Genomic DNA, 17,618 nt, shown 5'->3' with positions numbered 1-17,618 from the left:
CTTGAGTCTGATGAAACAGAGAAATCAAAAAGCTAATAAGAAAATATTTAGAACTGAGGTCTAAAGAAACCCAACATCAGCAGTTTAGAATGTTATTAAAGACATTCTTTTTTTCTCAAGCTGTGTGTGCATGAGTGTGTGTGTGTGTGTGTGTGTGTGTGTGTGTGTGTGTGTGTGTGCATGTGTATATGAGTATGTATGTATGTTTGTTCAAGTATGTGAATGACTGGTGTATACTTGTGTATGTGTTCCTGGACGTATATATATATGTATGTGGATCCCAGTGATAATAGCAGGTGCCTTTGTCTGTCACTCTCCAGAGTAGTTTTTGATATGGGTTTCTGACTGAAACTGGAACTCACTGATTGGAAAAGACTAACTGGCTAACAAATCCCAGTGAGCCTCTTCCTCCCTCTGTAGTGTTAGATTGCAGCGATGCATGCCATACTAGGCTTCTTAGAGTGGGTGCTAGGGGTTGGATCTTATGTGGTCATGCTTGCACTGCAAACTGAGCCATCTCCATGGCCCTTGATTAAGAAAACTATATAGTGCTAATATTTTTACAAGGAAAAAGAAAACACTCCAAAGATAGAATTTCTGATAGAAGTGTGTGTGTGGGTGGGGGGGGCGGCAAGGAGAGAGGGAGATCAAACCCACTAGAGAAAAACAATACAGAAAAGCACAAAAGACAAAAAGGAAAAGAAGCAGAAATAAATGTGTGTCCAGGTTTTCTGGTAGAGCAGCCACCCTCCCCTTTGATCCCCAGAACAAGGCAGTGATGGAAGACAATGGCCCTGGCAGTAAGAGGCACAGTAGCAAGAAGTAAGAGGCTGTGTATAAATAGGTCTGATTCAAGAGGGGGGCAGGAGAGCTATCCAGCCCCACCTCCAGCCCTGAAATCAGATCTCCTGCCCTGGGGGAGTCAAGGATTACCAGTGGGAGCCAAGAACAAGAAGCCCAAACTGGAGAATAGGCTCTCAGCAGGAGAGAGGCAAGAGGAAACAGGGCCTGGGAGAGGATAACACTCAGGCACACATCCCAGAAGGCACAGTCTGCCTTCTGAGTCATTGGGTTGTAGAGGTAGAAGAGTCAGGATAAATGCCATAGGCATGATAAAGGTGTGTGCTGGTGCTGAGGCTGAGGCTAGAGAGATGCTCCATAGTTAGGAACACTTGAATGTAGGAATGCTTCCAATACATTCAATAAATCTAGTATCCCTTGACACTCAAAAGGAAAATGGTATTTAAGAAAACTATAGATCAATACTTCTCATGAGCATAAATGTAAAAGTCAACAACACAATACTTGCAAGCTCAAGCCTCGAGTATCTTCTCCAGAAAGCAAATGTAGTTTAAACTTTTGAAACAAAAAATCAAGCAGTTCACAGTTTTCATGGACCCATGGAGAGGGAGACAGTACCATTTAATCATCTTCATAGTTACAGGAACAACCCTTGACAGACTGAATATGTATTCATCCTAGCAGTTCTCAAGCAAAAACAAAACAAGATAAAATTTAAAAGGGAACAGCCAGAACATGGTAAGGGGTATCTGTGAAAACTGTAAAGTCAATATCAGGCTAAACATGAAAGATTGAGTGACTGTAAGAGTGAGAATAAAGCAAGGATGTCCCCTTGTACCACATCTATTCAGTTGTGAACTAGCAAGCCTAGTCTTTGCTATAAGAGAAGAAAAACAAAAGAAGGGCACTCAACAAGTCTAAGAAGAGGTCTGCCCTCACCTTCTGCAGGATAATTTCTAAGATATCATATGGCTGCCAGAGATGACAAGGTATGTCTGAGGCGTTGTGACACACTGGATATGCCAACAAGAAGACTTACTGTGAGGTTGTCCAAACCAGAAAGAGCAACAGTGTAATTTACATGGGAGATTTACCCATATTGTATTAGTCCACTTGGAGACAGAAATCACTTGGTTGGGCAGGAAGTTAATCAAAAATGTCTCTTTACAAAGGACTAACAAAACTTTGCCCCTGAGGCTCAGGGCATGGCATGTGGTGCTCTCTGAATGTTGTTTCACATCAGTCCTGGGAAGTAATAGGTCATACTCTCCAGACAAGGACAAAGAGAAGCCAATCTTTGGCACTTGTCCAGTTCCTTCCTTGACCTTCTTCCTTTGATGACCATAATCTGATTTTTTTCCCCAGCCATAACCTATTGCTGTGAGCTTTATAGCTTTGGATGGGATCTGTAAGCAGCTGGTGTTGGAAATAATGGGGCTTGCTCTCATTTGCCTCCCATTGCTGTGATAAAACACTGTGACTACAAACAACTTTGGAAAGGAAGGGGCCTAATTCAGCCTACAGTTTTAGGTAATAGTCTATCACTTAGGGAAGTCAGGGCAGGAACTCAGGGAGAAACTGAAGCCGAAACCATGGAGAAGCACTGTAACTGGCTAGCTCACAGGGCACTGCCCAGCTAGATTTCTTATACAGCCCAAGCCCAACAACTAGGATGGCGTTGACATCTACAGGGTCTAGGGAGGCTGGGCCCTCCCACATCAGTCATCAATCAGCCACTTACAGATGCGGCCACAAGCCAATCTGATTGTGGCTATTCTTCTGTAGATGGTTCCTCTCCCCAGGAGACAGGGTTGTGGCAAGTTTACAATAAAAAAGAACTAGGGTGCTGTTATTTTGGGGGATCCTTCACATGGTAGTTGGCTAAATTTATGCATATACCGTTTGGAAAGTAAGAGGGAAAGCTATTTTTGTTCACAGGCAACATAAATATGCAATAAAAAATTCTAGAAAATCAACAAAATGTCACAGCGACTTACATGCTTGCCAAAAGATGAGGATATGTTCTTCCCTTTCAAAACTTACTATGCCTGTTATATGGTGGAGTAAAACACCTAGGACTAGACCCCTTCCATTTGAGCAAATGGTTTGTTTAAAAAGTGCCACAGTAACGAAAGGGGCGAAATGATGAGCTTTTCAACAAACAGGTCAAGGAGAAACAGATATTCATGAGTGAAATGCACCTTGGGCCTTACTTCACACCAGCCACAAAGAAAATTATAAACCTAAATATAAACTTAACAATAGAGAAAGAAAAAAAAGATAAAGCTTGCTGTGATTTCAGAGAGACAACCATTACCCAGAGAGGACACAAAGCACACAAACCATAACAAAAATCTGTTTGTATATAGATTTTCATTCTTTAAACAACATTACTAAGAAAACATAGAGCCACGTAACTCACACAGGGAGAAATTATTTCAAGCCCAGATGCATGTCAAGTGATTTTCTACTTAGGACATGTAAGGGTTTCTACAACTCAGCAACAAGACAAAGAATTCCATAATGAATGGATGAAAGATTAAAGTAGATACTTCATGAAAAAAAGGAGAGACTAGTGACAAACAACTAGTTATATGCAGTATGACTAGTCATTAAGCAAATGGACTCTAAAAACCACATTTATTATAGTAGGTGTGTGTGTGTATGTGTGTGTGTGTGTGTGTGTGTGTGTGTGTGTGTGTGTGTGTGTGTTGTATATCTCACATGTTAGCAGGGATGGGAAACATGGAACACTCTTGCATTGCTAATAGGAGTGCACAAAGGGCCTGGCTCAGCCCTTCAGCTCTTCCACAAAGCAATTGGGCAAGCTTGTATGGAAATGCAATTACAGTATAACTCAGTAGCTCCATTTGTGAAAACAAATGTTCCAATGTGGCTATTTTTTCAAATTCTTTATGCCAATTAGAAGGCAAACTCATTCTGAATTGGTTCACTCTGTTACATTTAGGGAAAAGCAAACAAAGTGACAGAAGACAGATCAAGGTGCCAGGGTATGGGAGTGGGAGAAGGGCTATTGAGAAAGGAGCCCAAAGGAATCATTTTCCATGGTCTCACGATATCCTACAAACAAACTGGGCTCTCCAAAGTGTGAATTTTACAACATGCAATTTATATTTCAAACTTATACTGGAAACCCAGTAAGCTATGAAAAGATCTATACAAGATGACTGACTGGCAGCCTAATGTCTGCGTTCACAATGAATTCCTGTGGGGCAGCTAGTGGTTGAAAGTGCCTAATGACCTGCATTCGATCCCACATTCTAGGAGAGAACTGACCCTCACCAATTCTAATCGGAGCTCCACAGTACCTCCTATAAGATAAATGTTTAAAAATCTCTATGTTCTGGCAACCCTGAAAGTAAATAAGGTACATGCTACTAGTTCTTTTTTTTTTTTTTTCAGGAATCAGTTGTTTTCTCTAAAATAAATATTTTTCAGAGAAAAAAACTCTATGTTTGCAAGAAAAAAACCCAGTTATTTTAATAGAAATATCTACACGAATTTCCCTTGATAGGAAGAATAAAATTACAGAATGTAAAAGGTATCTCAGTTTCACTTAAGAATTAGGGAACTATAAGTTAGGTCTTCAGTCACACAGTACTTCTCACCCAACCAGCAGGCTTAGAATTTAAGATGGACCACCCTGAGAGCTAGTTGATTATATAGTACACTGGAAACTCTCACCCAGTTCTTCTGGGAATGGGATTTGGTAAAAATAACTTTAAAGTAATTTGGAATCAGTCACTAAAGTGAGTAGCACGCTTATCTGACCTTGAATCCCATTTTAAAAATATTTCCTATTAAAATTCTTTCACATTGTACCAGAAGATGTACATGCAAAGTTCTAAAAATTAGGGGTGTGGGAAGCTCCAAACATTCATAGAATGAATGGGTTATGGTAGAATATTACACCATAACACTCTTGTATCAATTAGCTGATGAATTACAAGCGTAGGTACTAAAGATGGGCAAATTTCACAAGAATTTTTGTGAATCAAAAAAAAAAAATTCACAGTAGCATGTATTAATAAGGTCATAGAATAAGCTTCAAAAGACTTTCTCACAGGAGGGTTACTGTCACCATTTCTAGGAGTGAGCTCTGGAGACAGATTGACTGTATTTATATTTTAGCTTTCAGTGTTTTCTAGATATGTGTGGCCATAACCCCCTGCCTTGTACATTGAGGGGATCAGCAAACAACTGGCTCGGCGGAGATCCACAGTTGTTGTTCTGGAATAGTGAGCATCAGTTAAGACTTGTGGGAAAGGAAGGCAAGCAGGATCCTGGAGCCAAAGGATAGTTTGGTTTAAAATACCGGTTGACCCGGGCGTTGGTGGTGCACGCCTTTAATCCCAGCGCTTGGGAGGCGGAGGCAGGTGGATCGCTATGAGTTCGAGGCCAGCCTGGTCTCCAGAGCGAGTGCCAGGACAGGCTCCAAAGCTACACAGAGAAACCCTGTCTCGAAAAAACAAAAACAAAAAAACAAACAAACAAAAAAACCAGTCGAGGCTTTTAGCTTCATTTTTGATCTGAAGAAAGCAGAATTACAGTAAGACCCACATATGTATAAGAAAAGAACTTCTACAGTCCAATTTCATTCTCCACAAAACAAGGGAGTCATTCAAAGACTTCCCTTGACCTTCTTCCTCCTTTCTCCCCGTATTGCTCCTTTAGTCAAAGACTAGGATGGATGGAAAGAACAGGATACAGAATGCAAAGCCATTGACTCTCATGTCTATGCTAACAGTTTATTAAATGCATGATGAGATGCGGAGAGGTTAAATGGCTGCCATGTTAACATAATTATCGTAAAAGTGACAATTTTCTTTCAGGCAATCATACATCAATCAGTTTAATTTCTCATTAGTGGTACTTCTAGTCTTGGTCTGGGTAATTAAGTGACTTCTTGTTTCTATATTCTTAGACTTAATTATTTTACAAGGTTTATTCTGCTTGCTGATGGGCTAATGCTGAGTAGGAAGGATGAAAACCAGTCACTGAACTGAACATGAATCTTGCATGTAGTTCTGTCTAGTACTTCTTCTTTAAGTCTTTATATGAAAAGCTAAACTTAATGATTAACCACTTACCCTCTTATTTCTACTTGAGCGACAGCAGTGATGTTGATATGCAGACTCACAAAATTGCTGTCTGGATTGTCCTTGTTGGAGCTAAAACACAGCAATGACACAATTTCAGTATCCATTCTCACAATCATGAGAAACATTCTGTACATCACAATAGCAAACCACATTTCCAATTTCATCACTTGGAAAAACCATGGTATTTATTCAACAAAATCATAACCATTTGTCCAGAGAGATGCTAAGAGCTTTTGGGATTCACAGAAACCAAGCTACTGTCCCCGGGGTGATGCCTTATTTGAAAACACAATGGAGATGGAAAGAAACCAATAGTTTTTAGTTAGAATAAACCGAAGGGGCACTGAATTGCATTTGTTTTCCTGCTTCTACCTCAGACAAATTCTTTTGCTTCCCGACACATCATGCTCAATGACATTCAGATAGGAAATGACAGCTCAGTCAACTCCAGATTTTCCATGCTAATAAAATGGAGACTGGCATAAATGATCCAGAGCAGTTTATAACTGAGAAAGCTTTTGGGCTTGGCTCTACACCACACCATATGTTGTTTTGTTGGCAACTTTATCTTCCTTATGGTTTATTTCTTAAGTTGATATTAATATTTAAGTAAGTGTTTTATTATATTTATAAGTTAATATTAACATATACAATAAGTGTTTATCTTATTTCATACTCATGGGCTGTCCATGGCAAGGAACAAGGGGAATTAGAAGTCCAGCTATGGCACGGAGAGGCACAGAAAGCTGGGTATTGCAAAAGCAGGCAGGTCAGAGGACTTGGGTGCTTGTGAAATGCTTCAAGAGTATTAAGAGAGGATGAGTTTTATAATTCTTCTTTGAATGTGGCAGAAAATTTAAGTTTGATGTTTTCCCCTCAAGCAAATATGATTAATTATCAATTATGAAATTGAACTTTGTAAAAGAATACATGTTAAGCAGTCAGGGCTTATAAGGAAAATTAAATAGAACTCTCAAGAGGCTCAAGCAGTGCCTGGGCCTTGGATGCAGCTGCCACCCACACTGTGCTTTCTTCAGGTGGTGGTTATAACCAGGTTTTTAAGAAGGACCTTGTGGTCCTGATGAGTGCTGCTTGGATTCACTGGGCAAGCTCTCACTGTGAAGATGGCAACAGGGTAGATTTGCATTAGTGTTCTGATGCTCTCACAGTGAGGACTTGGGAAAGCAGTGGATAAAGTCCTGCTTCCAACCGGAGAAGACAGGGTTGCTTCAGAAGTGCCTTTGAAAAGACCTGGTCGGTTGTATTTACTGACAAGGCAACTTAAACTGCAAACAGTGGTAAAGATGTAAACCAGCAAATGTCAGGTTCATTCTGTGATGGGGACTTACCCTGCTAAGCTTGTGATGGAATCCACAGGGACTTCCACCTCAAAGTTAAAGCCCAATCTCCAACCACTAATTTCACTATTACCACATCTAGAGGGAAGTGTTTATTTTTCCTGTTTTAAAGAAGAACATTTAAAAATTCAACTACTGAAAATTATCTTTGAACTTGAGTTTAACACAAGGCTGTTGATTATTTTAATCACATTTATTTATCTATTCATTTATATGTGTGTATATGAGTGCATGTATGTGCCACAGCACATGAATGGAGGTAAGAATTTGGTTCTCTCTTTAAAACCAAGTAGATCCTGGGGGAATTGAACTTGGCCATCGGGTTTGGCAACAAGTATCTTTATCTGTTGAGACATCTCCTCTGGTCATCTCCTTTGAGATTTAGCAAAATCAGTGGCTGACATAGCTCAGTGCCTGATTGTTTAATGACCCTAACTCCTTCACAGTATGCCATTGGTGGGACACTTGCTTTGCATTGTAGCAACCCTGACAAGGTTCCCCAAAAGGAAGGATCTGGCTTGATATATAACTTGGCTGCTTCTGTGATATCTTTCCTGGAAGGAAACTTCCCTCACTAATACCATAGCTACATGCAAACAAACATCACCACCAGGGACTTTGGGCTATTTATACCATCTCCTAGTTCCACAGAAGCAATAATGAATTTCCCTTCTGGGACTATAACCCATGTCACATAAAAGGAACACTGTTTTTCTTTGTATTAGTTCAACCCCATTTCTATTGTCTCCTGTTTGATAATATTCCTTCTGTATTCATGGCCTTGGAATGCCAATGAAGACATTATAATGCCATTTGACAATTACTGAGAAAGCAACTTCAAGGATGCTCACAAAGTCATATGTATATATGGAACCATGGACTGCAGTTGGGAGTGGAGAGTGAGTCCCCTGTACAGGGCTTTGAGAGACCATTTCATGCAAATATTTTGTAAAGGGAAATATTTTAAGTGGATTAATGTATGAGGCCAATGTACCTTCTGACTTTAATTTGTACAAAAGGGCATTCATTGGGCAACATGGTGATAAATGCAGGAAAGATTGTAGACTGTGGAGCATTTGAATAATTTTTTTGTTTGAACACATGCAACTTGAATGCAAATCCGCCTCAGTGAATCCTTACATCTTTGGGGTTAGCTAGCAAAGTATACAGATCACCACTTTCAAATACCTTAGGATTTGTTACGAAGGTGTCCTCAAATATATTTATTTCCCAAATATGTTGAGAATTTGATCCCTGATGCATAACCCAGTTTTTTTCTGCATTTTTATAATTTTCAAAAAAATGTTATAATTATCTTGAGCAGAAATGGAATATGATCATGACTTGCTTTTAGAAGAAGGTGAATGTTAACCATGTGGTCATTTCTGATTCCACCACATTCAATCCTTTGTCGATGAATTCATTTTTATAAGTATCTTTCCCCAAGTGACAAAAGGCTTTATGCCAGCAACACAAGACTGTATACCTATGAAGGATCAATGACATCAACCTTGATGGGGAGAAACAGAAGCCTCAGGTTTCTGTCTAGGGTGACATCAGTGCCTTCATTTTAAGACTTAAAACTTAGGAATATACACTCGCAGGATTTTAAAAATGAAAGAACTGGGGAACACATAAGCCTTTGGGGAAATATATGTTTTGGTAGATGTGAAGAATTGGTTTAATAATCTTTAGATAAAATGAGTTATTTCAGGAGAATCAGTTGTTTTTATCCCATCACTAATGTGGGTAAAATTTTAAAGTCCTAAGATTCAAGAAGGTGAGAAGCCAATTAAGCTAATTACAATCAAGTAGCTAATTAAGGTGAGAAAAGAGCCTCTGAGCCAGTTATAAGGCTTCCTTTCCCTAGAAAGTTGGATGAAAGCTTTGGGTGGGAGCAGGAAGAGGAGGCAGTTAATACATTTAGATTTAATCGATTACATTCTTATCCTAAGATTTTTCTCAAACTTTTAGTTGAGGTAACTATTAAGAAAATATTCTACCACTCAGATTAATTATCTAAAGTTTATCATACTCTAATGTCCCTTTGTCTTATAAGATATTAAGGCAAATTACATAGTATTTGATAACCAAGTAATAAATACCAACTTTACAGTCATTTGCAGTTATAACAGGGGATCTACATGCTGGGAAAAATAAAAATAATAATGGGAAGTATTCATGTGGCATCTATATCAGTGTTTTTAAAGCTTTCTAAATGCTTGACTGCAAAAGGAATACATTTGTCAGGGCATCATGTTAGATTTGTATTTCTCAATGCATATTTAATGTATAAGACAATTATTCTGTGTTATATATTAATTATATTACATCCACTTCATTCCATTTCCTTTTCTTTTAAAATGAGTCTAGAACCATTAACTTGATTCCATTACAATAATCTGAAGTTCGAATCTGGAAAACCTGGGTGAGCATGTTGTATAGGTCTTCCTGCTGATGAAATATCTCTGGCCACAGAAAAGCAAACAGAATAGACAATGAAAGGACAAGGTCATGGCCATATCCATGGATAGGTTATTCATAAAACAGGTAGGTAGCTGTTTGCATGGCTCAGGGTTGCTAGAGAAGGACCTGATCCCCATATGGTGTTAGGTCGCGTTGACCTGCCACAGAAATGTCACTCACACCAGCCAGAGTCCAAGTCCTTCTTGAGTCATCAGGAGATGACAAGATTTCAGTTGCAAGATCTATTTCTTTTTCCATATTTCCCCCAGGAATTAGCCGAGAGCAGAGTAAGGTTAGGTTTAGTGCCTAACTCTGTATAGTGTATAGTATAGTATAGTATAGTATAGTATAGTATAGTATAGTATAGTATAGTACATTCCTGTCCAGTATAGTCCTGGAGTCCTGTGTTCAGAAGAGGAAAAGTGGAGGTGAATCAACAGGGTTGGGAGCTGTTCAAGACAAAAATCTATTTTACACCCTGGTCTTAATCTCTTTCAAATACAAAATTACAAAAAAGGTGAAATAATTAAGAACAATGAAGAAGAATGAATGACAGTCTAGATTCTAATCCTAGGAGAATTTTTAATGTGGAGGTACTTGGTAACAAGATGTATATTTGACCATGCATTTCTTCATTCATGAGGCTTATCAATAAAGTAAGTATTCAAAAGTCTAACCTTCTGACTTGGAGATCGAAGTTAATGCTTGTATTTGTTTTCTCAAGACGAGGGACAGCAAATCGGAGGCCCAGAGAAAACTAAAAGCAAAACACAACACACATGGGACACAAAGGTATCCACAGGAGGGCCCTATACACATTGTGACAGTACCACCTTAGTCATCCCTCCACCCTACTCCATCCGTCATCACAACCCTTTATCTCCTGCTCTTGATGTCTGGGAGATAAGAGGAAATCTGCACAGGAGACCACAGGGCCCAGAAGACTGGGTTCAATACACACTTTGGCTTTCTCTATTTACCTCCTTGAGCAAAACTTCTAACAACACAAATAGAAAAGATTTAGAGACCTGCAATGCTTCTGTTTGATGGATGCGGGTGTAGAGATCGCAGCTGTGATGCTAATGCAATAATGCAAGTGATACTACTAACACAATGATGCTCAACCAAGAGTGGAGGTTACAGACTTCTGTGTGCCATCTATGTTAGCTATGGTTTGCAAAGTCCACAAAAGCAAAATTACTATATGTTTAAGAACACTGGAAGTGTACTGTAAGGAAATATTCCAGGAGAATATGTTGTAGTCAGGTTGGGGTTGTGGTTATGTGTATTCCTTTGTCCTCCTTTATTTTCCAAATTGTAAAAAATCCTCCTAATATTTTGGATCCTGAAATAGATTTTTAAATGGAGAAAAGGAAGCTCATGGGGAATCTAGATGAGGAAGAGAAAATGATAACCAATACATGCATGCACAATGACACCATCTGTGTACACGATGGTAGTACATGGTCAGCCAAACAATGTCTGTGCCCTGCTTGCCTTGTCTCAGGGAACCACAACCTCTTTGAAGTAGGGACACTTATGTTGACAACACCCAAACCAATAGCTATCTGAGGATTGGAGTAACCAAGGGCCCTGTTCCAGATACAGAACAAATAAATGGCAGAGCTGGAATTTCAGTCCCTGTAAGGCCCAGAAATGGCCCTCACAGCTATTGCAGTGTGAGAATAAAGCCAGCAACCAAAACCAATGTTACTTAAATCAGAAGCAAGGACCTACAATAATTTATCATAACTTCTCCTTCCTAGGGCCCTTAACTGATGTTTAGGCTATGTGCATTAGCATCTTTTTGTTAATATATGTGAGTGTGTGTGTGTGTGTGTGTGTGTGTGTGTGTGTGTGCATGTACATATGTGTGTATGTGTGTGTGTGTGCGCGTGCGTGCGTGCGTGCGTGCGTGCGTGCGTGTGTGTGCAGGTGCAGGTATATGTGGAAGCCAGAGGCTGACATTAGGTTTCCTTTTCTCTAGCTCCCCACCTCATCACCTCATTTTTATTTCTGTTTAAGCTCGATATGTTCTCTCACTGAACCTGGAGCCCCAGGGATCTTTCTGTGTCTGCCTCCCAACACTTGGTTTAAGGCTTGTCCCAAAGCAACTGGCTGGGGAGAGCACATGAGTCTTGACTGCAAAGCATGTGTAATGCTTTATGCCCTAGTGAGGAAAGGCTTCATGCTTTCAAATGTGTCTGTTTTCTGTTGTACCTCTGCATACACTCTTCTCTCTCTTTTGGAAGATTTTTATTTTTACTTTGTCTTGCTTTTTCTACTTCTAGAGCTTCAGAACACTCAGGTTTCATAACTCAGAGTAAGAGATATAATGAATTGGCTGCCATCATGGCCTGAGACAGGTATGTTTTCCTTCCTTGTCCTGTCTGCATTATGACTATCTTCTCACACAGCCCACAATGTTGCTAATATCAAGTGTCCTGTTACATAGGAATAATGTGTTTCCACATTATCTTACCAGGCATTTTCTAAGTGGCAGGCTTCTAGTGGTACACCAAGAATGGTGTGATAAAAATTGTTGAAAGAATGAGTGTGTTTTTGTGCACATGTGCACTCATGGAAGTCTCCCTATAGTGTGATGAAGGCTGCCTGAGGTTGGCACTCATTACAGAACAATCCATATAAAGTGAAGACAGACTAAGACAGGACAGTTTCCTATTGGTGAGCATCACAGGCAGGATCTGGAGAGATGATGACTCACCCGTTAACAGCCTTTGCTACTCTTTTTCTTTTGGTCCCTGTGAACAATCCTGCACATGTGGCATACACTCTAATATATGCCCATACACATAAATAAAATTAAAAATAGTCATATATATTAACTAAAATATGCACGACAAAATACTAACTAAAATATTTGGCTCATCTGTCTTGCTTTTTTATTTGGAGAAGTTTGCAAGCTATGAACCTTGTTAGCATATAAAAACTATTTTATATCACCATGACATCTACATGTAAACAACTTTTCTCTTTAAAAATTAGAAGTCATAGCACACTTCTTTAATCCCAGCACTTAGGAGGCAGAGACAGGTGGATCGCTGTGAGTTCAAGGCCAGCCTGGTCTCCAGAGCGAGTGCCAGGATAGGCTCCAAAGCTATACAGAGCAACCCTGTCCCAGAAAACCAAAAAAAAAAAATTTAGAAGTCAGACTTCTGATTACTAAGTTGACAAGTTTAAATTGAAATTAAAGTCAGTTGAAAACTTTTTATTTTAAATATTGGGCCTGGAATAAATATTCCTGGTGATTTATTTATTTGAATCTCTTTGAATAGTAGGACTGCATTTCCATCTGCAATTTCCTCCACCCCTTGGACGGGCAGTGTTTTTTAAAGAACAAAATGAAGAGTGAGTGAATCAACATGTTTTATACCAAAACAGAACGCAATAAAATTTGATGTGTTTGAGGGCATTAAAGGGCAAGATAAGAAACCTATTAGCTTTCTTCTCCTAGGGACCTGGAGATAAATGAATCTAAACAATTTACTTCCCTGCCTTCTCAAGATTATTTGCTGGTAAAATGGATTGATAGCCTCTCACATAAACACTTCCATGGTTCAGACCACACTGCTATTTCCACCCTTTTCTCGGTATGGTGGTCTTTTCTCAGTGTGACACTGGTGGGCAGTGTTTAGTTCAGTTTTAGTCACAGTTATTGCTGCTTTTAGACCATCTGCAGTCTAGATTTAATACCCTTAGTATTGACCAAGAATGAGTGGCCCTACCTGTAGACAAGGACATTGATACCCTCATGTCAAATTAGTTTCTTCTTGTCTTTTAGGTAAATATCTTTATATTACATTGAGTGGTTGGGTTTTTTTTCTTGCAAACTAGCAAAAAACAATTGCTAGTTTCTAACTAAAAGGACTATAATGGGAAAATGTCCCATTCTATCTTTTATATCTTCTTTTTAACATCCATCTGTTGTTCATTAGTTTTCATTCAAGTACTTTCCACAGCAGAAAGATCGAACATGGGCTTTGTGGTCAGGCCTGGTTGGAATCCTGGTTCTGCCTTTCGTCATCAGTGTGACTTCAGGCAATGTGTTTGACTTTTCCAGGCCAGAGTGTCCTTGTCTAGAAAATAGGTGAGATGCAGTAGATAACATTAAAGTAGTTATTGTCTAGTGATGGGCTTGGAACTCAGAGGACATCAGTCCATGGGAACAACAGGAATCTGTTACAGGAATCTGACGTGCATTAAAATGTTTACTTTAATGAATTAATTTTTTAGTACAAGAAGTAAGGCTACATGATTCCACCTAGCTATATTTTTTAAATACCCAAGATCAGTGCAATACAGTAGTGCAAAGGAGTAAATATACACTGTCATGTAGTGTAAACTGGGAAGAGCTATTATTTAAGAAAAAATTGCAGATGCTCAGTTAAGTTTGTGGAAAACTGGGATAAAACATTGATTTGCTAGAAGATTTATCAGCACCTTTGAAATATAATCTGGACCCTCCCCAGGGATGCATAGGATAGGTGACATTGACCCCAGAGTCCCCTTTAAAGGATGGCCAAGGGGAATGGCTGTTTAGAGTCTACCTGGAAGGTGTTCCCATGTAAACCTATGCAAACATACCTTTTTCACAAAGTTCTTTTCAAATGGAACATTTCGACAGTGACAAAAGCAGCGAATTTTAAATAGTGGATTATATAAGTTCTTTTCACTGTGATTTAATTGTGTAATGTTTTCAGATTTCAGAATGTGTTCCATGGCTTCAAAATTGCTATTGTTATATTTCTTTTTTTGTTTTTGTTTTTTGAGACAGGGTTTTTCTGTGGCTTTGGAGTCTGTCCTGGAACTAGCTCTTGTAGACCAGGCTGGCCTCGAACTCACAGAGATCTGCCTGCCTCTGCCTCCCAAGTGCTGGGATGAAAGGAGTGTTCGACCAATGCCCATTGCTACTATTATATTTCTCATGAGGTATTGTTGTTGGACAGTTGAACTGCAGTTGGATAAAATAACTTTCTTGCCTACAAGTTATCCTGAGTCAATGCCTATTCTCTCACAAGATCATTCCTCAGCTTATTTTCCTTTCACTGTTATGATCTTTGTATTATTTAAAAATGTATTTTATTTAAAATTGACTGATTTGTTGATTTGTTTGTGTGTATGTGCATGCCCCATGTGTGCTGGTGTTCAGAAGAGGCTGTGGGGCCCTCTGGAGCTACAGTTATAAATTGGTGTGAGCTACCCCATGCGGGTACTGGAAACTGAACTCTAATCATTTGGAAGAAAGCAGAACTCTTACTGCTGAACTGCCTCTCTACCCCTATTTTTCAAACATAGACCTGGTAAAGATCATTTACAAACCAGAGTATGACTCTTTTAACATGAAAATACTATAATATTCATATGGGAGGCATATTGGAAAAGAGTTTTCTTTGCTAATATATTTTAAAATTACCCCCCCAGAGTGTCATACAGCACAGCCTGGCCTTGAACTCACTGTAGCTTGGGGGTGGTCTTCAATTTCTGCTTCTCCTGTCAACTCTTGAGTGCTGTCATTACAGGCATGTGACTCCACTCCTGGTTGGTTTACATGGTACTGGGGATGGAACCCCAGGGTTTTGTGTGTGCTAGGCAGGCATTCTATCAACTAAGCTATATTCTTAGTCCTCCTAAGCAGATTATTTTAAAGCTTTTTAAACTTAGTATTGTAGTTTTAAAATAAAATCTACATTAGAATTAAAAGAAAAAATCAAAGAAAAATATCTGAGGTGCACATGTCACTGGCTTTCTGTGACTACATGTTATATAATGTGTAAAATCTATAGAGAAAGTGTGTGAAAGCATATTTTTTTTTCTTGGTTTTGACCCACCATTATCACTCCATGTAGGTTAACATGCTAAATCCCTCTATGCCAGTAATTTCCTGGGCAATCTGTTTTAGATGCTGTTTGCTGGTGCTAATTGGGGAGTTTTCTACTAGTCCTCTGTAAAATTCAATTAGCCAGAGATCAGGAAGGACTGCTGGAATTCTCTTACATTTGTTCCAGTCACCATCGGGTTCCCAAGGTCACACACCACCATCCTGGTCACGTTTTCCATCTTGTATTCACAGCTCAGTGGTCTCAGTCCCTACAACAGGAAAAGAACACCATTGTGGAGTTCAGGGGCAGAATGAGTTACATCCTGTTGCAATACATCGTGGGAGGCCTCAGCTCCCCCCTTGATTTCAAACACCTGTGTGGGTCACTCTGCACACAGTTAATCCAATCCTTTACCGTTGACTCAAGAGTAAAACACAGAGGAAAAGACACAATTTAAACTTTAGAGAAAAATGTGTAAACACATGTTTTGTTGTGGAAGAAAAAGGCTCAAACATTATTATGTGGGCATTTTGTGCTTTCACTAATCTTAATGTTAAACCCAGATAAGATAAAAAGTGATCAAAAATGAACAAACAGATTTATTCACTGCATCAGTGCCACAAAAGCGAAACACTGGGGATGCATAGTTATTATGTTTCCATGGCCATTTGTAGGGGAATTGTCTCTAACCCAATTTTCTACACATCACAGAGGGAGTTAAAGATGACCCCTTCGTTAGATCTTATATGTCAGATCTTTCAAATATTTAAAATGTATTTTTTTAAAAAATGACTTTTTAGGTTATCATACAAAGGAATGAGTTTTACTACAGCGTGTTTTTTCTTTTTTGAAATAAAAATACTTGTTTTATTAGTGTGTGTGTGTGTGTGTGTGTGTGTGAGAGAGAGAGAGAGAGAGAGAGAGAGAGAGAGAGAGAGAGAGAGAGAGAGTAGAGAGAGAAATATGTTTGGGTGGCTGTGAAGGCCAGAAGAGGGTGTTAGACCCCTGGATTTGGAGTTACGGACATGATACCTTTGAATCTTCTCTCAGCTCTTGCTGAGGCATTTTCCTATCTATGTGCTATATACACATCACTTTCAGTTGTCCCCACCTACACTGCACCCCCATGTCCTCTGATTAGTTTACGATTTGTCTGACTGGTTCTTCCTGTCTTTGCCCCTCTCTCTGCACCCCACCCTGATTAGGATCTGTGGATACTCCAGCTTGAGGAGGTTCTTGGAGGTTCTCTGGGTAACTCTTAAGGTTGGGCTGATGAGATGGGGGCACAGAGAGCTTGCTTTGCAGCCTTTCATTTTTCCCAGACCACGCTAAAGCCAGTGGCCTGGAAATCCACCCTTCACTTTCCACCAGATTCTCTTTCCATCTCTCAAAACCTAATGGTGTGTTTGACAACTTGTTACATTACTCCATCATTTCACTCTATGTCATTCCAAGTCATCAAATTGTGGCCTGTTACCTTCATCCCTGAAGATAATATATGGACGACTTTCACATTGGAGCACCCTTTGGGGAACTTCTGGGAAGTCAGTAGATGAAGGTTCCTATGGTGATGGTCACTTACTTATCTGTTAGTGCTGCTAGGATTTTGTGTAAGGAAACAATATGAGGTTTTCAAGGAAAAGTTTTAGAAATGTTTCCCTATTCCTTTCTACTTTAGGGACACTGCCTTCCCTCCAATCATCACCTAAACAAAGGAAAACAAGAAACCTGTAGTCTTTACATGAGGAATGCTACAGTCAACACATTTGAGACTGTAAGCATTAGGACCACAGGGCTTCTGGAAGCTGTCCCATCTCAGTGTCTGGAGCAGAGTTTGCACAAAGCAGCTGAACAGGGCAGAAGCAGCTCACTCTGTCCTCTAAAGAGGTAGCAAGGAGATGCCCACTGTGAGCATCACCCAGGTAGACATGCACAGTCTGTTCAGTGGGAAAGAGCAGAGTGGCTGAACTTGATTTGACACAAATTCTTTACAAATACCCTACAGAGGGTGTGGTAGCTATCACACATCT

The 17,618-nt window shown here is 39.5% G+C and overlaps 1 protein-coding gene across 2 annotated transcripts in view; it reads right to left on the bottom strand.

Moving 5' to 3' along the window:
* Positions 1 to 17,618, bottom strand: part of Itga8 (integrin subunit alpha 8) — a 181,221-nt gene that overhangs the window by 51,321 nt on the left and 112,282 nt on the right. For both annotated transcript variants that reach the window (XM_027405229.2, XM_035441486.1), the window contains 3 exons: positions 15,764 to 15,856; positions 10,426 to 10,505; positions 5,913 to 5,993 (listed from right to left, as the gene is read on the bottom strand). In XM_027405229.2, the coding sequence (XP_027261030.1) occupies positions 5,913 to 5,993; positions 10,426 to 10,505; positions 15,764 to 15,856 (254 nt within the window). The remainder of the gene's footprint in view (positions 1 to 5,912; positions 5,994 to 10,425; positions 10,506 to 15,763; positions 15,857 to 17,618) is intronic.

Source organism: Cricetulus griseus, chromosome 3 (genome assembly GCF_003668045.3).
Source record: "Cricetulus griseus strain 17A/GY chromosome 3, alternate assembly CriGri-PICRH-1.0, whole genome shotgun sequence".
Lineage (NCBI taxonomy): Eukaryota > Metazoa > Chordata > Mammalia > Rodentia > Cricetidae > Cricetulus > Cricetulus griseus.
Note: the sequence above shows the minus strand (reverse complement) of the source record. Positions and strands in the feature narration are given on the sequence as shown.